This window comes from Ixodes scapularis, unplaced genomic scaffold (assembly GCF_016920785.2).
Source record: "Ixodes scapularis isolate PalLabHiFi unplaced genomic scaffold, ASM1692078v2 PGA_scaffold0__279_contigs__length_252992795, whole genome shotgun sequence".
Taxonomy (NCBI): Eukaryota; Metazoa; Arthropoda; class Arachnida; order Ixodida; family Ixodidae; genus Ixodes; species Ixodes scapularis.
In genome coordinates this window covers 37056417-37077731 of record NW_024609835.1, presented here as the reverse complement: position 1 = coordinate 37077731, position 21315 = coordinate 37056417, and the positions used below count along the sequence as shown (strand labels likewise).

The 21315-nt window shown below is 45.8% G+C and overlaps 1 protein-coding gene across 1 annotated transcript in view; it reads right to left on the bottom strand.

Annotated features, from left to right (window-relative positions):
- Positions 1-21315, bottom strand: part of LOC8034069 (transducin beta-like protein 3) — a 54950-nt gene that overhangs the window by 10290 nt on the left and 23345 nt on the right. Inside the window, exons 13-18 of the mRNA XM_040208214.3 lie at positions 20497-20586; positions 19031-19099; positions 11113-11183; positions 2967-3123; positions 1332-1390; positions 274-377 (exon numbers count right to left, since the gene is read on the bottom strand). Of these exons, the coding sequence (XP_040064148.2) occupies positions 274-377; positions 1332-1390; positions 2967-3123; positions 11113-11183; positions 19031-19099; positions 20497-20586 (550 nt within the window). The remainder of the gene's footprint in view (positions 1-273; positions 378-1331; positions 1391-2966; positions 3124-11112; positions 11184-19030; positions 19100-20496; positions 20587-21315) is intronic.

The window sequence follows — 21315 nt, the reverse complement described above, 5'->3', positions numbered from 1 at the left end:
ACGGGGGCCACTTTTTCTGGCTGCGAGTTGAGAGGGTAAACAGTGTTTGTTTTTTTCGGACATTTTTGCGACTGCCACTGCATAAAGAAAAAAGCAATGTGTGTTTCATAGTTTCTAAATGTCAAAGAATAATTATAAACTGTATTTATTAAAATTAGAAAAATTGTTGCATCGCCCCTTTAAGATCTGTTCACAGTGGCTCGTAAGACTACATTAGATGTGCAACCTGGCCTTAGAAAGCTACACAAAGGGCAGCTAAAATGATAACATTACCTTTGATAATTGTTAGTGCCCTAAAAGGATGCTCAAGCGTCAGAGCCAGTTTGAGCGCCTTTGTCCACTTCTTCTCCTTGACTAAGTTGCTCAGCTGCTGCTCACTGCAATAAATAAACCAACCAATCAATAAAGCATTTCTTTCTAAAACAAGAATATTAATAATGTCCATCGGGCAGAAGTGCCAACATCTCCATATTCCTTCACTTATGTTACAACACCTGTGAAGCTTGCCTCTAGATTTGAGCATTTCCCAAATTTCTGGTTCGAGATAGGTTAGATTAGAACGTGTGTTTTCCCAGGTGATGGGCAAGTAATCTAAATCTTCAGAGACCCATCTAGGCCTCCTCAAAACATTTCTTTTGTTATTACTATAGACTGTGTCCCTCCAACTTTGCACAAAGGCTACTTCCCACTCCCATTGATCAGCATATAGAAAAAAAAAAAAGAAATAACTCGCAAGATGCCTCAGTCAGATAACATAAATACCGCATGCAATCCAAACAAACTACTTTCGAACTGCCAACCTCGAAAATAATAATTTCTGATAGAACCACGCTCAATCTTTGGAGATGTGACTTTTTACAAATTGATAAAAATAAATTGTTCATAGAATAGAAGGCAGATTGCTTCGTTTTTCCCGAGTACTCTGTCTGTAAAACCCTGTAGGATCATAACGCTACAGAACATTAAAAAAAATTCACACATAATCTTTCAGAACATGATTGTGCTTCAAAGTTTCAGTACCAACTTGCCCAAGAGTTCGCATTACACACATAATCCTTTGTTTTCTGTCCAAGACTCAAAAATAAAATAAAAAAGAAAAAAGAGTAGGGCAAACTATTTTTACCATAGATCGCCTTGTGTATATGGGCTTAGATGAACTTACTATGGATACTGCCCATATCTATGGATAAAGAACTTATACTAGTAACAATATAGTAAGTGTTGCCCTGGAGATCGGAAGAAATAAGGAGTGAATGTAACAGTTATTTGTAAACACTGAGATTGGTATAAATTGAAATTTCTCCAGACGGCACATCCACAGCTGCACTTACTGAAGTATGAGAGTCTCCTGCTTTGCCAGGGTCTCCTGTCGCTCTTCTGAAGTGCAGTCCTAAAAAAAAGAAATGAGGCTGTGTGAGCAATTGAGGATCTATATGACACAATGCAAACCAGACTAGTATATGCAACAGCGGGTAGGAGTTGGGGGTGCCAATGTCTCTTTTGATGAATCCTTATATTGCCAGCTGTTAGTCATGCACAGATAGTAGATTCTGAGTTCAAAGCAATGCGACGCGAAAAGTGGTTTTGGCCTAATATTTTCTAATTGAATATTGAATAGTTTCTTTAAACCTCTCGCTACCTTGCACCATTGTGAAATGAAAATTCAGCTGGATTTGTGAAGATTGTTCCCACCTTCTACTTGTCCACTTCTAAGCTCCAATAATTTTAATATAGCTATATCTACGACATAATTATATTTATGACATAATTGTTACAGCTATGATAACGGAGATTTCTAAATCTGCTTGCTAGATGAAAATATTCTTTCTTCAATTATTACAACAAAAAAAACAGCATGAATGATGAGCACAGGTTGTCAAGACAACCTAACACATGCGCTGGCATAATCGCATCAATTAGCCCCGTTAAGTGCGCTTCTCACCCAGCACTTGTGCACTGCAGGGAAGCAATACCCGTGGAACCTGCGAGCTCCAAGAGTACTGCTTGCTCACAGTGCCCAGGGGTTCGGTGAAAAGCGCACTCAACAGGGCTAACTCACCACAATCAACACTTAAATGAGTACAGCAGTTCAACACAAAGCAAATAGCATATTCGAAACTAACATTTGAAAATTCGAATATTCACACAACACTACCAGCTATAGTCAGTGACAGGTTAAGAACCCAGTAGATGCTCTGCTTTAAGCACGAGCTTTCTGCCTTTGATAGCACTTTGTCGCATGTGCAGCCAAAGCTCGACTAAAGTTAAACTTAGAAAAAATTAATTAGCATCCAATTTATCATATCACAATTATGTTTTGAAATCTGCCGTACCTAAAACAAGTGAATTATCGCGAGAGCCTTTATTCTCTAAACTTTTGTCCATAAAAAGCCTTGGCACGGGGCTACAATTAGACCACAATTAGGTTTGTAGTCTAGGATTCAGCTTAGCTTGAAACCCTGACAAAGAAAAAAAAATGCCGCCATTTATGTATGTAACAAAAGATGCTATAATGTAATCCTACATTGATGGACAGGTCAGACTCTTTCATGATACTGAGAAGTGTTACCAGTTGCAATGACTGCTTACCACCCATTGCTTCCCATAATTTGAATAAACCTTTCAGCTTAGAAACAGTGCGGAGAGCAAGTCGTCTACTTCTTGCGCAGGAGTTGTGGTGACATCAGAACAATGCAGTTTTTATTGGCTTTGATTGAAAGGATAGTGGGTAGACCATGTCTTGAGGACTACCCACTATTTTTTTCATTCAGGCAATAAGAGCTTGGCGTTCTGACATCATTGCAACCCCTGTGCAAGAAGCAGACAAACTTGCACTCCGCATAACTTTCATTAAAAGCAGCATGTAAGGCACACTGCACACACATTAACATTCTCTGTCAACAGCCCCATTTGAGCAATTCCCCAGAACTTGGACAGAGAACGAGGATGCAGAAGTGCCCACCCACCTTCCAGACCAGAATGGCAGAGTCGGCGGCACCTGTGACGAGTAAGGACTCGTCCGCATTGGCCGTCACGGCCCACACTTTGTCCTGGTGTTCGTCCAACGTCTGCACACACTCGTTGGCATTCACATTCCACAGCTTCAAATTTCCATCTGCCCCACTGCAACCAGAGACATCAAACATTCAGATGTCAAGTCCATGTTTACTTTAGTGAAAATTAAAGTTGTCAGGTGCGTTTATAGCAATGAACATGGCTAAACATGGACTAAAAGCTATGATAATTTTCCCAATAAAACTAAATTAAATATCACATGAGATAGTGTATATACAAACACACTTCAAGTAATACAGCTAGCTGAGATGTTACACATGGCTAGTCAGAAAATTAGTGGCGTCAGTAGTGGAAATGTAAGTATGTGCAAAATAGCGAGTTCTTCCATTTGAGGAAGAAGCCATGCCTTATAAAAATGAAGGTGCTGTACAGACATATACATGAAAATTTATAACAGTAGAAACTCTTTAACCTATCACATTGTCCACGGAAATGTGGACAATGTGAAATAGGTCCGTTCGCATTGCCTTTTCATTCACTTCTCATGATCTTCCTGCGAGTGAGCGTGAAGTGCGGCAGACATGGACTAGTCAGTAGCGGGTCTGATTTGCAACCGAAGAGTTGTGCGCCTTAAATGCTTGAAATTTTTTCTTTAAGGCAAATTAATTACTTTATAAAGTGGAATCATCTGAGACATGCAGCGACCTTCAATTCACATTACATGTCAAGTTTTAATCCCTTTCATTCCACTTGTGACGTCATGCTTCACATGAGCATTGTGGGCTGTTTGAAATTCCTGCGCGAAGTCACGTGGCTGTGATGTCACGACCCTATAGCACAACCACGATTTTCCTGTCACAACGCCGCTGGCTTTTCTGCGACACAAGCTCCTCAGCACTATTGCGTTAAAGCTGGTTTGGAGCAGCCACTGATGCTTTTAGAGCAGACGCCAACATCTGCTAGGACCAGGGTGTCGAACCGAAACTCTTTTTGGTTCGGTTCAGGTTACGGTTCACATTTCGGTTCGGTTCAGGTTCAGCTCCAAAGCAGAAAAAATAATGGTTTGAATCAGTTTCAACCAATTCATATAACGGTTCAAGGAAAAGTGAAAAATTTAACCGAATATTCACACACCTCTACTGCCATAAAGTGCATTACTACGGTATAAAATAAGCACTCATTTATTGATTTTGTGTACTCCATCTGGTTTATAGAAATGATCTTCAAAACTTCAAGACGTAACATGGGACTGGGTACCAACCTTTTATTCACCAAACACAAAATAAATATATCTACTGCAAAAATAGACGAGTGCCTCTCCAAAATTGTTATGTGCGCACGCCTTATTAATTTTACTGATGTGTATGCTCTGCCTTGGCAGCGTGAAATGACCGGAGGAAAAGGACATTATTTAATATGTCCGGGCTCAATCGCGTTCATTGGCATGATAGGATGTAATTTAACCCCGAGAAGGACCTTTCCATGCTGACTTGCATGGCTGATACTGCAAGAGCAACGAGTGCAAGCAAATATAATTCGGGGCACCAGGACTCTTCCTTTTCCCAAAATTCCAAGACACTGCTACCTTTGTTAATTCGGGGCACCTTTTCAAAGCCGTCCAGTAGGGTCTGCATCTCCCCAAAGATAGAAGAATGGTCGCTAAATGCTTTCAGGCAGCCATTTTCCTTTTCCATGAGGAACGCTTCGAGGACGTTATCAGCGCAAGTGGAACTCCCTGTTGTGCACGGTGCTTGAGGTTGCTGAAGCTGGGCATGTTCTTTAAGTGCGCAAAGCTTCCTCCATGCCAGTAGCAGATGCTGCTTTGCTCTGGACCTCTCCTGGCTTGTTAGCATGACATGGTGTCGAGGATCCAGAAATATATCCACACAGAATATGTCGCTTCCGAGTAACACCTTCTCTCGCCTTTTCATGGCAGCGGCCAGCTGCTTCGCGACCAGGGTGCCAATTTTTGACAACTCAATGTGACATATGAGTCATGCTCCATAGAAGACCCCTAAAATTAGTTGCTCCCACTGAAGCTGCACTGTTGCTTTCCCGGCCGGCCCCAGGGAGGCCTACGTTGCTTATTGGTTGCCAGTCTTCTTAAGTAAGGTGGTGTTCATCATCGGTCTGCAACAAACTCGTCGCAAAACTCTCTCAGCTCCAGCAATTGTCGCACCATGGTCCCGGTGGACGTCCACCTCGTTATGCAATCCAGGATGGGCTTCTTCAGATTGAGCTTCCGAAGCAGGGACAGCACAGTCTGCAACCTCATTTTTTCCCCAACTTTTAGTGCCTTCTGTACGATGCCGCTAGCAGCTGTAGACTTGAGAGTGTCATGTACAGCGATCTGCAGGCGTGTGCGCAGCACACCTCACTCCTTGAAGAAGAAGTCCCTCATCTGAAAAAGTAAACGCTCCTATTCCTTCGAGGTAGGAGGTACCATCTGAGGTGCCACTGTACTCATGCGCATTTTCCTCTTACGATTTGAACCGGTCGGATCTTGCCACGACCGAGCCAGGAGATTTGTATGCTAGTGATACATACGCGAAGTAGGGGATCCTATTTTTAAATAGCGTTCCCTTTTCGATAAACGGAATTTCTCTAAACAGGCTTCTCTTTCTCTAAAACGAGCCCGTTCTCTAAAACATGTTTTGATGAAATGGAGTTCGATCAACTGTAGTGAACCCGAATTCGATGCTGCATTGTTGTTTCCGCGGCGGCTCGATGCGTCATCCCATGGGCACGTGGCGGCGGCTTTTTGCCAGGCGCGTGGGTGCAATGACTTTGAGCGGCTCAGGCGGATTTTGCAATAGTCTATAACGGCAGTTATTGACCCTCATATTTGTAAAATATGCTTTAAAAAATATTTACATAAATGGAAACAGCTTGCATAGCAGCGCAACCTAACCCTATCAAAATTTCAAGCGCACAGCGCACGGAAGAGTAGCACGAATGCACGCCCGGATTGCTTAGCGAACCGGTTCTGAACGGTTCTTTTGTTTTGCTCTGGTTCAAGTTCAGCTCCAAAATGCTGTCAAACATTTCGGTTCGGGCAAAATAAGTGGTTCAATTCCGGTTCCAGTTCAACACCCTGGTCAGCACATAATTTTAAAGTGAAAAAGCAATTGCATCGCTTAAAAATTTCATCTATGATAATAATTGAGGGTGTCTCTTTGGACCATATTACTTATTACATTTTGCAATAAAAATAGATAGCATTCAAAAAGAACAGAGCCTATTTTTTTAGAAATAAGGTTCTGGTCAGAGTACCGCAAAATACCAGGTAAGCGCCCACTCAAAATTTAGAGATAATCGCAAAAAAATGGAAGGTCGGCGCTTGTCCGGTCGTCAATTTCACATATCAATGTACTGCGCATATTTTCTCAGATCTTACAAATCTGGGAATGGGCGCTTAGTGTGGTATGGGCGGATGCACGGTATTCTACGGTAGGTTCCATTTACAACGGGTACTTACAAAATGGTTGAAAAAATGAATCATAGTGCAAAGCCCCTGTCCCCTCCCACTTTTACACCCAATAGTTTATGTTATGTATCCCGGGCGAAGCTCAAGCCACGACACCGAGGAGCGTCCAGATGTGATTTTAATGGCGCCTGGAATTGCAATGCCCGAGCACCCGTCCCGTGCCCAGGTCCGTGCTCTTGAAAAGCGCGGGATAAGCGCGTGTGCCCGGTGACGCCATCTCTTGGCTGCCAGCGGATACATGACACTTCCCCCTCACTTGGCTGAGAAACCGAATCTTTCTGGCGGCCGTCGCACGCGAGTGCTGGTGCGTATGATCGGCTGGGTGGAACATGAAGGTCCTGTAGGTTGTGTAGGAGTAGTAGCCGGCCCTTGAGGGGTGATTGACACCTCGCAAGGCTCCATGGCCAAGTCCCACACAGGTGAAGGTGTAGTAGTCGTTCTGCGCGGTGGCATGGAACTTCTAGGTCGTATATGTTCCATATGTCGCCGTGTCTGCCCCTGATCGGTGTCGATCATCCACGACCGAGGGCCCAGGCGTCTAGTGATGGTACCCGCCATCCATGTGCGTCCACTTGGAAACTTGCGAATTCACACTGCTTGTCCCACCAAAAATGCTTCCGGGACTGTCGAACTCGTGGGTTCATAGTTGGGTCCGTGGAGGAGTCTCTCGAGCGGAGACGGCAACTCGCGGCCAAGTAGCATCCACGCGGGAGTTTTTCCCGTCGCTGTGTGTACGGTAGTGTGCTGCTTGTATAAAAAGCGTGCCAACGTACAGTCCAACGTTCCTTTTCCGCCCTTCGCCAACGCCTTCTTTAACTGCTGGACCATTCGTTCAGCTTGGCCGTTAGTTGCAGGGTGATAAGGGGCGCTAGTGACCGCTGCGATGCCGTTGGAGGAGTAAAAGCTCTTAATTTCTTCCCATACAAAGGCGGTCCCGTTGTTGGACATTACTTTCCGTGGTATGCCAAAGGTTGCAAACACGCTGCGCAGTTCTGAAATAACCGTAGACGACGCCATATTCCGAACTGCGCGAACTTCTAGCCATTTGGAATACGCGTCAACAATTATAAAGTAGACTTGTCCCTCGATCGGCCCGGCAAAATCGATCCCCAGATGAGACAACCACGATGAATTGACAATTCTGCTGCCTTGAGCTTGTATGCGACGAAGCGATCACCGTCCAGCTTTCTCACTTCGCCATGTTTGACCGCTTGGAACACCTTAGCAAGTATGGGATCCTTTGCTGTGTTGTCCGCCAGTTCTGTTGCAGTCATGGGAGGTTTCGTGAGAGCTTCCAACATCAAGACATCGCCTGGAGGATGTTGCTCGTCGTCAGCTTCCGGCAATGGCAGTCCGCTTAAAGCATCGGCGTTTTGATTCCGTTTTCGTGCCCTGTAGATCATATTATAATCGTAAGCGGTCAGCTTAACACACCAGCGTGTCATCCGTGGCGAAAGCACAGTTGGTACTGGAGATTTTTGGGCCATGGTCCCCAACAGCGGTTGATGGTCTGTTGTAATCGTCACGTAACGTCCCGCGACGTAGCGATGAAAACGGTCCATGGCGAAAACAATTGCCAGCCCCTCACGATCCAACTGTGAGTAATTCTTTTCGGCTCTGCCGAGCGTTCTCGAGGTGAAAACGATTGGAGCTTCGTTGCCATCGGCATCGAGTTGAGCTAATACCGCTCCCACGCCGTAGGGTGATGCGTCACATGACACAATCAGGCTTTTGTTCTCGTCGTAATGCGCGAGAACAGTTCGCTGTGCGATGGCATGCTTTAACTGTCGAAAAGCTTGCCGATGCTTTTCTTGCCATGTCCAAGGGACGTCCTTCTCCAGCAGTGCATAGAGGTCCTTTGCAATTGTTGCCCGGTTTGCCAAAAACCGGTCGTAAAAGGCTAAAAGTCCCAGAAACGATTGTAGCGTTGTTCGGCATGTTGGCTCGGGCATTTCCTTGATGGCTTTCAGTTTTTCATCTGTCGGGTGTATTCCAGCAGCATCAATGGTGTGGCCGAGGTATTCTACTCGTTCAACCGCAAAACGACACTTACATCTCTTGAGTCGAAGTCCAGCCTGAGCGAGTCGCGTCAGTACTGTGTCCAGTCGAGTCAGGTGTTCGGCTGCGGTCGCACCGCTGATGATCACGTCATCGAGGTATACCCCGATCCCCGGAATTCCAGCAAGTACTGTTTCCATGAATCGCTGGAAAATTGCTGGTGCCACGGCGATCCCAAACGGCATCCTCTTGACTCTGTATAGGCCTTTTATAGTGTTAATGGTTAACAGATCAGCTGTATCTCTTGTCAACCGTAGCTGCTGATACGCTTGCGTGAGGTCTAGAGTAGAAAATACCAATCCTCCTTGCAAATTGGTTAGGATTTCTGAAATTGTTGGCATAGGATACACGGTTGTTTTCGCTTCCTTGTTTACTGTACTTCGATAGTCACCGCATAGTCGAATGGTCCCGTCTTTCTTCCGGACCACCACCACAGGTGTAGCCCACTCGGAATGCTGTGTTGGTTCTAAAATACCTTGGCTCTCGAGACTTTTCAATTCGGCCTCTACCGCCGGACGTAGTGCGAACGGCACGGGTCGTGATTTGAGGAAATGAGGAGTAGCGCCCTCTTTTAGTTCCAGGTTTACTGGTGGACCACTATGCCCCCTGATGTTGGCGTCAAAAACATCCTCATGAGCCTTCAAAATATTCGCAACGCTGTCCTTGGTGGCTAGATGGTGAATTCCACTGACCCGAATCTTGAGGTCTTGAAACCAGTTTCTTCCCAGAAGACTGCAGCCTGTTCCGCGGGTGACGACCAATGGCAAGATGTAGTCTTTAGACTTATGTCGGACATGCACGTTCGCCGTTCCAAGGACTTGTAAACCCTCGCCTGACCAAGTATGAAGGGTCAGCCCGTCCTGGTTCAACGTTGGAGGGTTCTTGGGCCACAACCGACGATACGTGGCTTCGCTAATGATTGAGCAAGCAGCTCCCGAGTCGACCTCCAATTCCAGCTCGCGGTTGTTGATCTTCAGGGTGACCATGAACTTTGGCAGCGTGCTGGATGCCCGTACTGCATTCAGCTCGTGCAGGTTCCATGACTTGTCCGAAAGATCATCATCAGAATGCAGAGTTTCCTCGTGTTGTTCCACGTGGTGTGTCGTCTGCGATTGGTGATGCACCCTTGACTTCTTGAAACAAGCCTTTGCGACATGCCCCTTCTTGTGGCAGAAGTTACATCGTGTATTTCGGGACTGGCACGAGAAGGCCGAATGCTGTTCTAGGCATCGGTAACATGTCAGTGGTACTGACTGTCTTTTCTCCTTCTGTTCCAGGTGCGCAGGAGGTAATTGTGCTTTTTTAACTGCGTAAATTTCCGATTTTTGGGCTTTCATGTCCCTTTGATGTTGTGCCGCACCTTCTGTCCTCACAGCCATGTCGTATGCTTTTTTAAACGTCAGGTTGGTTTCCGCAAAGAGACGTTGCTGTAGGTGCTCATCCATTATGCCACACACGAACCGATCCCTGAGCATTACGTCCAGAGGCAGCATGGTAGGGTTGGGTACTGGTGGACTCACGGTGACCGGAGTTCCAGGGGCGTCCGCGCTGGCGGGGTTGGCGGTCGTTCCAGTAGCGGCCGAAACCACGCCGGTGGAGCTGGGCGATGGCGCAGCCGTCTGTGTCGCCAGTATCCCGAAATTGCAGTCAGCGGCTAACTTCTTTAGAGCTGCCGCGTAGGTTGCAATGGACTCCCCGGGCTGCTGGTCTCTCCGCTGGAACTTTGTTCTGCTGAAGAGCTCTGACGGCCGGGGGTCGAAGTGCTTCTGCAGCATCTCCATGAGTTCGTCGAAAGGGACGCTTCCTGGTGTCCTCGGTGCAACGAGTGCTCGCACTACTTCGTATGTCTGTGCTCCGCAAAGCGTAAGCAGTAGAGCCCTCTTCTTTGAAGGCTCAGCTATCTCGTTTGCCTCGCAGTAGAAACCAAAACGATCGGCCCAGGACGTCCAAGCTGTCAGGTTGAATTCTTCCAGCTTGCCTTGGGTGGTCATTGTTCCCGCTGTAGTTCTTGTATGTTGACCGACTCGTCGCCAAAATGTTATGTATCCCGGGCGAAGCTCAAGCCACGACACCGAGGAGCGTCCAGATGTGATTTTAATGGCGCCTGGAATTGCAATGCCCGAGCACCCGTCCCGTGCCCAGGTCCGTGCTCTTGAAAAGCGCGGGATAAGCGCGTGTGCCCGGTGACGCCATCTCTTGGCCGCCAGCGGATACATGACAGTTTATTTAACCTGAAAATATAATTTCTGTAAAATGACTGCACAAAAAGCGTACTGTAAACAACTTAATTTTCGTGGGCTCAAATTTTCGCGACTCGGGCCAAAGCTGAAATTTCGAAATTATTCGCGGGTTCTAATTTTCGCAAATCGAGTGTAGCTTCCGTAGCGTTCACATACTGTCCGAATTGTTTGCGGTACATATTTTTTGCGAATTGTAGGCGATTCGCGAAATTTAGGTCTTTGCAAAAATTTAGTCGTTTAGAGTATCCACTGAAGTATGTCAAAACTCTTTAAGCTATCGCATTGTCCATGGAATGATGTAAATGCACATACCTTGAAAGCAATTGCATTCCATGGCTTAGGAAGATTACCTTCAGTACAGAGCACTCATGGCCCTCAAATGTCTGCAAAAAAAAAGAAAAAAAAAAAGCTTGCATAAAACTTATTATTTAGTAACACAGATCCAGTGGTTCTCGGCAAAGCATGCACTAGCATAATGGCCCTTGGTGCACATCTTTTGCCTTGGACATTGACATTACAATTCCTCACTTTAACATACACCTTACTAAATGTAGGTATGAATTGTAGTCTTGACAAACGGCTATCCAGTGCACTAAAAGAAACCAAGATTCATTTTCTAGTGTATTTCTCTCCATCAGTGCCCATGCATGATATAATGAAACCTTTTCTAATGACATCACACATGACTGGGCCAAGTCCATCAAGCTAACAAATCTGATCACAAACATTGGCTTCAAAAACATTCTGAAATACTCAGAGTATGAGCTTGATTAGATATAAAACAGGGAAGTGTGAGTTTAAGAGAACAGTTACTGTCACAAAATATAATACATACTGCAAGACAGTGAGCAAGTGCCCACCCGAAAGTTTGAGATAATCATGAAAAATAGGGGATGGGTGCTACTTAGGAGTGACATTGGAAAAGCAGAAAGGGCACATGGTAAGGTAGCCTCTGCTCGATCAAACATAACAATATATGAGCGTTATAGGGGTCCGACGGAACTTCTAATGCTTAAGGCATCCATGCTGCTCTCATCAAAGTCATTTTATGCCTGCCATCTCACATCAGGCTTCGCACCAGAGCATGCGATTAAAGCTTCACCACTTTGCAGCAGTGTGCCCGGAAAAGCCACTGATGCAGAGCACCTCAGTTGGTTCAGAGAGCTCAGCTATTTCCTGGGGGGGGATCTTTTAGGTATGTCCCTTGCACATATTTCAAATGCAGTGATTTAAGCGGCATTTGGCCTTTTGTAGCAGGTTCTGTAGCAGGCAAAATACTAGTTTGGAGCCGCCACTGATGCTTTTGAAGCAGATGCCAACATCTGTTAGCACATCACTCGAAAATGAGAAAGTTACTGCATCGCTTAAAAAGTTCATTTACTGTATGATAATGACTGAGGGTATCTTTAAGGACCTTATTACTTATTACCTTTTGTAATAAAAATAGATAAGGTGAAAAAGGAACACAGAGCCTTCTTTTTAGAAATAAGGTGTTCTAGTAACAGTAAGTTTTATTTACAATGGCTACTTAAACAATGGTTGAGTGAGTAAAACATCTTCATTTAAAAACCAAAGGGGTTAGTGTTTTCAGTGCTATGCTGTTTGTGTTGTAAAATAAAAAGAAGAAAACGTGGAGATGCCCGAGCCGGGAAGAGGGAAGGAAAAACGACTTCGAAGACGAGCAGAAACCAAGGCACCAGCCCCTTTCCGGGAAACCGGGGAGAGGGACGGAAAGCCGCGGGGAGAGCGCGCCCCACCGTGGGGTCATAAACGACGAGCCCCCCTCTTGGACCGACGCTTGGTGCAAGCGACTTCTCCCTTCTTGTTGGAACGACGGTCGAAGGAGGACGTGCCTTCTCTAACTTTACTTAAATGAGTTTTCAATATAATAAACCATGTTCTGTTACTCTAAAAACGAACGAGTCCTTTTCCTAATTCCACACTGTTAAAAGTTGGTGCCGAAACTCGGGAATGAAGGAAATTAGGACATGACTTCAACGCAGAACATCCAACGACTGGAAAGTGAAAACGACGAACGAGAAGAAGGCAAGAGCCATCTTGGATAGCCATCTTGGATTCGCCAACGGCTGAGGAAACGAGCTCCGGATCATGGAACGACTCAAGGGGAAACAAACTGCACTGTGAACACAGGTGACCAAACTCCTTTCTGAAATTGATTCGTACATCGAAAGCAATGAAAAAAACGAAAAGAACCTCAGCCTCTCCTCCGCAAGGCTTGACGCCCTCCAAGCCCAACTGAACGAGGTGGACGCCGCCATCGAGCCACTGGTGCCAGAAGGAGAAGCTGAGCAAAACTTTGTGTGAACAATTGAATACAATGATTGGGTCGTCACCTGTATTGCAACACTTCAGGAAGAGCTGAAGGAAGTCCGAGCAACGGCACTACGAAATTTGGATTCATCCCCGATGAGCAACAACGGAAACGCGACAACGACTGCCTGCCGAGTGAAGCTCCCGAAGCTCGAGCTACACAAGTTTGAAGGCAAAAGCATCTCTTTGCAAGAGTTGTGGGAGCAGTTCGAGCAAGTAATACACACCAACGACCAGCTAACGACTTTGGACAAGTTCGGGTACCTCAGGGCTGCGGTGACTGGCGAGGCGTCAAGTGCCATCAGAAGTTTGCCTCCCACATCACGGTGCTACGAGGACGTCGTGCTTCTGCTGAAGAAACGCTTCGGAAGTGAGGACGTCCTCGTTCAGACACACATGCGGAAGCTCCTAGATCTACAGCCAGTGCGAGACACCGACGACGTCCGGAGTCTTTGTCGACTCTACGACACCATCATCTCCCATCTCCGACGACGTCCGGAGTCTCCGTCGACTCTACGACACCATCATCTCCCATCTCCGAGGACTGGAGGCACTCGGAGAGAAGCATCAGACCTTCGGTGCTCTTTTGTTTCCAGTGGTTCAGCGTGCACTGCCAAAGGAAATCCTGCTGGATTTTAACAGAACGATCGTGAACGAGCAGGCATCGGACGTGTTGACGCTGGGCGCTTCAGCCGGAGGGATGTCCACGACTCTCAGGAACGACCAACAGAGACAAGCACCACTGAACGAGGTATCGTGACACTATTCTCACGACTGCTTGCCTTTTTGAGAGTCGAAGTCCAGAGCCGCGAGAACCTAGCTGCACAACAATCTATGGACACGAGGCAACAGCCGCGTGGATTAAGGGCAGAGAGGAAAAACGAGAAGAAGGGAAGTCCCAGAGAACGCTATCAATCCTCCGCAGCATTACTGCATCAATCAACGAAACCTGATAGCTGTTTCTTCTGCAAAGAAAAAAAACACGCGACAGCTGCCTGCCCTGCTGACATTTCAATTGAAGAGAAGAAAAGACTGCTGCGCTTGGAGAGACAATGCTTCCGTTGCACGAAACCTGATCACCGCTCGAATGAATGCAGAAGCAGCATGCAATGCACGAAGTATTCGAGACGGCATGCGACAACGATGTGCGACCCAGGCTACACGCCAACCAAGGTAAAAGCAAACCGAAATGCGATAACGAGCGTCCCAGTGAATCTGGAATCCGCCACAAGCGAAGTTGCCGGGCCAGCCGTCCTTCTCCAGACTGCAACGATCTGGTGTGTAGGAGAAACCAACGGGGTGTTCGTCCGAGCTCTCTTTGACAGAGGGAGCCAACGTTCGTTCATTACAAAGAACGCGTCCGAATGTCTCGAGTGCAAGATCTTGGGACAGGGGACACTGACTGTCGGAGTATTCGGCGGACACCAATCAGAACAAGTATTTAACAGGGTACTGGTTTCATTAACGGCACAAAGCGGCAAGATACATAAGCTTGAAGTTCTTGAAACGGACGTGATATGCGATCAGAAGATCCCTATCCTCGAACCCAACCTGAAGAAACTATTTGGGCAATTGAAGATGGCCGACTCAACTAACAACAAGCAACGTGGTGATATTGACCTTCTCATCGGCTCAGAGCACTACTGGAACCTTGTGACGGCGAAATCCAAACCACTAAAGGAGAAACTAAGAGCGGTCGAGACCGCATTCGGATGGAGTATCCAAGGTCCCGTGAGAGCAACAGTTCACGACGTACATTGTACGCAAACGATCGCCCTCAAGACGTTCGTGGCAGAGGCTGAAGCAACAGACTGCTTAGAGCGGCTTTAGACATTGGAGTCAATCAGAGCGACTGAAGACGAAGGAGTTAACTCAACAAAACAACGACAGCTAGACTCCTTTGAGGAGAGCATCAAACGAGTTAATTCCCGATTCAAAGTTGCTCTTCCCTGGAAACCAAACGTGAATCTCGACGACAACAGGGAAATAGCAGAAAAACGACTGACCCAGCTGACGAACCATCTCCAAAAAACACTGGACCTGCTTCGCGAGTATGACGCTGTAATGAGACAGTACTGTTCGGAAGGAATGGCGGAGCTGTTCCTTCCGAACGTGCAAAGCCAGAAACAACGCCAGGGAAAACTGCTGTAAGAGGGTGATCTGGTTCTTCTCCGTGACGGCCTGCGGCCCCGACAGCAGTGGAGACTTACTAGGATCCAGAAGGTGTTTCCGGGAAGAGACGGCAAACTATGATCGTGCCTGCTCAAGATGCCCGGAGGGTCAACGCTAAAAAGACCCATACAGTTATTGTACCCTCTAGAGATCGCATAACGGGGCAAAAAAAATGACGCTGTCATTTTGGGGGGGAATGTGTTGTAAAATAAAAAGAAGAAAACGTGGAGATGCCCGAGCCGGGAAGAGGGAAGGAAAAACGACTTCGAAGACGAGCAGAAACTGAGGCACCAGCCCCTTTCCGGGAAACCGGGGAGAGGGACGGAGAGCCGTGGGGAGAGCGCGCCCCACCGTGGGGTCATAAACGACGAGCCCCCCTCTTGGACCGACGCTTGGTGCGGGCGACTTCTCCCCTTCTTGAAGGAGGACGTGCCATCTCTAACTTTACTTAAATGAGTTTTCAATACAATAAACCATGTTCTGTTACTCTAAAAACGAACGAGTCCTTTCCCTAATTCCACAGTTTGGTCACAGGCGAGGTGTCTAGCTCTCGCTGGTGTCATCAGAGACAGCTTGACAACGAGGCTACGGCGATAAATGACTTGCAGGGCCCGAGTAGCCTGGAGCCAAGTGAGGACGCTTGGGGGGGCTTCCAAGTACTATAGGAGTGAGTGATGCCACGAGGACCTAACCGTGGTCGGGTGAAGAAGGGTGGTAGAGCCACTCGGCGAGAGTGGAGGGGGCAGCTGAAAGAGTGCACACGAGAGCAAGTTGCTGAGTAAAAGGGACAGTCCCATCGACAATGTCCTAATGTAGCGGGTACGTGGCAGTGGGTGCACTCAGGGTTCAGTGGAATTTGAGGGTAAATCTACTCGAGGAGGACGGGAGCGAGGAGGGCTTCCACCTGTGCTTGGTGTAGGAGGCAGGTCTGAAAACGAGTCAGGGGGAGGTGAGAGAAAGAGGGAAAGTCCAGAGGGTTAGCCTGACTTGTCAGGTATTGACACTGTTTGCTGGTTTGAACCTGCCGGGTTTCTTGAGCGCCATGACAGCAACCCGGCGTAAGCTCCAGTGGCGTGGGGGACGTCAAGGACCCGGCTTGCACGGAAAGAAGTATAGTGCATGCAAGTGAGTGAGCCCTTTCATTACCAAGAAGGCAGCAGTGAGCGGGTACTCAGTTGGCTAGGAAAGAGAGACCAGCCATCCAGATGGAGAGGGTGGCCCGATGAATTTGAAGAACGATTGTCGATGACGGGGATCGGTGTGGCCCGATGAATTTGAAGAATGATTGTCGATGACGGGGATTGGTGTGGCCCGATGAATTTGAAGAATGATTGTCGATGACGGGGATCGGTGTCGGAGAGCGTGGAGGGCTTCCTAAGAATCCTTGTACTATATCGTAATGCTGGAGGAGGGTGCCAAGCTGGCAATGTCGATGGAACTCAAGTAGTGATGTATTGCACAAGGTTCAGCGTAACACGAGGAGCAGGACGACGTAAAAACTTGGGTGCTGCACAGGTAGTTGTCGACATCGTACCGTGCAGTGCTAAAGATGGGCATGGAGCTCTCAGAGTTGATGGCAGCGTCAGTGGAGAAAGTGTGGCGCGCCAATGAAGACCGAGGTTGAAGACAGTGGAGATGTCGTCGAGCAAAAGCCATTACGGCGGATAAGCACCGCTTAAGCCATGTTTAGAGGCAGAGGGAGGGATGGCGTGATAAAATGGAGCTTTCAGGCAGGAGTGAAGTGGGTAGAGGCAGCGGGTGACAGGTATCATAACCAAACTTTTGTAAAGTCTAGCGCCCTGCCATAGTTGCTTTCCAGTTAGGAAAAACAATGAGTGAGCTTTTTCTTTTGTCTCGTTATCAAACGACAGTTTTCCTAACTTTCTAGGAATACACTCTAGATTTTGGTGGAAATAAATATGGCATTTTTCAAAATCAATTTAATTTGCAGGAATTTTTGTTTTCTTCTTGGTAGTGTTCTTTTTCAAAAAGGAGGAGGCAAAGGAAGAAGGAAAATGAGGGAAGGAGGAACGAGAGTAACTGGCTTGAAGCAGAAGTGAGATGAACTGGATACAGTGACCTATAGACCTTCGCAAAAAGAGCTCTCTGGCCACCGCCATTTTGCGATTCAAGCGATCCCTATCGGCCAGAAATTTCCGCCACTCGCCCGAGCTGTGGACACCCAATCAGCAGGACTCCCCACCTGCACTGTGCATTCGGAATTCGCCAGCTTTCCATGAAAGTTTTTACCTTATTTGCCTGTTCAGGGTGCTTACCCTTTATGTGTTATCTTCCACTGTGAGAACCAGGGAATACCAGGGCTTGTAGCCTGCTCAGGCTTTGTAGGAAACGAACGAAGAAAGCGAATGTCAAGTAGCCAGAGACGCAAGCCGTTTGACATTCTTCGAGGACTATTTCTACTGAGATAATCTCCAAAAAGCCTTCCCGGCTATGGTCCGGGTCCTTACGAAAAATATCTGATAGGGCCGGGTCCGGGGTGTGAGGACGGAATGTATAGGTTCCTTCATTTGCTTTGGTGCTGTGCAAAAAAAGCAGCTCTCTTCAACATGTGCCCTAAAACAAGCCGGACTCCATCCGTTCATCGTGAAGTGACTATTGTCGAGACTGTATATTGGATATGCTGTGTTATTTGAGACTTTTTCAAATCCTGCTTCGATAATGCTGCACTAGGGGGGTCTGTGCAGTATATGTTGTTCGATTGATGAGACTCGCTGAATTTCATGCTGCGAGAGGGGAATACCCATGCAGTTTGGCTTTCCTGTGTGGTAAAATTTTTATGGATAGTAAAGATTTTCGTAGATTGACACGGTTGAGTGTATGGGGCCGCAAAATATCAACATAAAATGAAACAAACACTCCAGTTGGATTTGTGCTGTCGTGGACGGACTCACCAAAACAGCTTTCATTTGTTTGTTTTCATTCCCAAAAATAGTACAATGCGTTCTTAAAAACCTCGAGAAATTCTATTCGCCATAGAACACGAAAGAAAAAAATAAAACGCGGCAATTTAGCTGCCACCAGTGTTCGGAAGTGCGCCCATGCAGGCTGGCACAGCCCACTGATGAGAAAACCCACAGCCCAGCGCAGTCGGGCAACACTGACATACACTCTCAAAACCAGAGACACACGCTGTAAATCACTTCGTTCGAGACTGCTGCTGGAAAGGCCTATACTGTTTGAACAGATCACCAGGCTACCAATCCATCCAAAATCGACAAGTTTACTTCCAAGCAATTTTTGAAGTTTTCCGCACCCTCAAAATCATTTTTAAAACACCACACAAGACTTCCCAAGAGTATTTGAGGAGAGTGCACCAGCACACTCCCATTGGTAGGTGACATTTTTAGTTATTATGCATTCTTACAAGCCATCTCACAGCTGTTTTCATCCAACCCCAAATTTCAATTCTCTATCCCTTTATATCAATGAAAACATTCCAACAAAGCTCAAAAGCGCAACGAGCTGGTGGAAAGAACTGACAAAGGAGCCTCCCGAAAGTCTCCTATCGGCAGCTGCCATTTCGTTAGAAAATTAAGCTTCTTAGCGAAACATCAGCTGCCATTCTGAGGCTTTCAGAACATTCATTTTTGCGATCAAGATGAGTGCACCTTACTCTCTCATACAGTTCATGCAATGCTAGCACAAAAATTGTAACACAAATATTTTTGGGAAAGGGGGCAAAAACCTTGGCATTAACTCCACCCACCTTAGAACAAGTAAAGTCTGAAAGTGACCAAAGTTTGATGGTAGCATCAGCTGAGGAGGTTGCCAGCACCTGCGACATTAAGAAAGGTGCACAAGAACACTGAACAAGCTGCTTTGACTTGCTGCAGGAACCGAAAGCATTTGCAGTGCATTAAAGAAATAAAACAATGAAAGTTCACCCTTAGCACCGATCAATTCCCACAAGTGACAACTAAGAACATAATACAGTAAAACCTCGTTATAACAAAACGGGATATAACAAAGCAATCATAATTCCCCTTGCTTGCTAATAGTGGGAAGAAATGGACATTGGCTATAACAAACTAATGGTTATAACGAAATAATTACGACCGCTCCTTCAACTTTGTTATAACGAGGTTTTACTGTACAACCATCACTTTCACTCATTTAGTTATATCTAGTTTTCTTGTGGCCTCGGAGGGCAAAGCCAGCTTGAAAGAAGCACAGATGCTATCCGCATAAAAAAGGTGACCATCAATTAAGAGCCGAGAGCTCTTTGACTCCATGGCGAGTTTGGAATAAGGGGAGACACTACCCAAAAAAGTCAACTTTTGAATCTTTGGCTTAATATGAATAAAATTTACAGTATATACTGGCAGTTGCGAGGCAGAATGCAGTGCGAAGTTTCATCTGCGTACATGAATTGTAAAAGAAATTATAGTTGTTTTTATCAGTAAAACACTGACTTTGTTTAGGAAAACTATTGTTCGAAAACTAATGTAACGTGCAACTGTGAAAACAAAATTTAAAAAGAGTAATTTATTTTGCACTAACATTGCGGTGAAAAATGACATGAATTTTTCCCTTTTATGTCGTCGACAAAATCTTAACATCTTTTATAAGAGACATCCACAAAGTAAAACACAATGCCACAGTTGCATTGTCCAATAAATTCCAGTTACGAAAACAATGAGTGAGTTTTTCCTTTCGTCCCGTTACCAAACGATTTTGCCTAAAGTGAAATTTATGTCAAAAACTGGAACAGAAGAAAAACGCGCATCGAAGGACCGAAAATAATTTATAATTAACTATTTTGTTTAAACTAATGAAACTTTCCATGAATACATACTCTCTAGATGTTGGTGGATGTAAGTATGGCATATTTCAAAATCCACCATTTCTGCAGAAATCTTTTTCTTTTTTTTTTTTTTCTGGGTAGTGTACCTACATAACAAGGACACAACCAACATCAATAAACTTGAGAATAAGCCGAGCACTGCTGCTAGTCTAACACTTACTTCTTACACATAGCGAGCGAGTTCCATATATGATTCAAAAGGTAAACAAAAAAACATTATTCAAATTGCTTTCCTAAATACTGCTGAAACTAGGTAGTTTAGCTAATTTCAGCTTCACTCCAGTATTTGCCTCAAAAATTTGCGAGTGACCAAACTGTCTTTCCCAAGCAAAATTAGTTACATAGCCGTGCATAAAAAAAAAACTCACCTGGTCGACAGGAGAGAACTGGACGCACCAGATGCCTCTTCGATGCCCCCGAAAAGTGCCCAAAAGGCTCAAGTCAGCAGCACTCCAAAGCTGCAGGCAGCAAGGTAAGATTTGTTTAAATTCAAAGACTCTTGCAAGAAAGCACCCTACCAGTTTAGTTATTCAAGGAACATCAACAAAAAAGCTAGCCACATCAGCCTAAAACCTGTAGCACTTCACAAACATGTTGAACTAACAAACTAAAGACACTGACAAAATGTGGTAACATACTGCAACCAGAGACACATACAAGAAAACGTTGAGCCAAATCCAATAAGACCATCTCATCTGTCCCTATCTGTTCTTGTCAGTTCTCCTCCAGTTTGGTACTACACTCCTAGAACAGGTGCTTTTCTTTACAGTTAAAAAATTAAATATGTTATGTCGGACCATTGCAAGCGTATTTAAAACCAAAAAAAAAAAAAAAGTGCAGAAAGTGACATATTTTCACATATCCCTTTACATCTGGTTTATAACCAAAGGATGCAACGATTCTCAGAATTTTCCCACCTCAGCGCACCAACGATTTTTCATCTTCTCCGCTCATCTTGAGCCGCAGTCACACTGCTAAAACGACATACAAGAGACAATCTGTAGGCACTGTCCGAGTCTTGCTTCTTCCTTGCATGAAGGATTTGTTACACTGTTGTAAAAAAACTGTCTGCAGACACAATATATAACGTGTCTGCAGACACGTTATATATATACGAGGTTGGATTGAAAACTTTCTGGAATCACCGTGAGGGGGCTTTTTTTTTTTTCAAAAATAATTTTATGCCG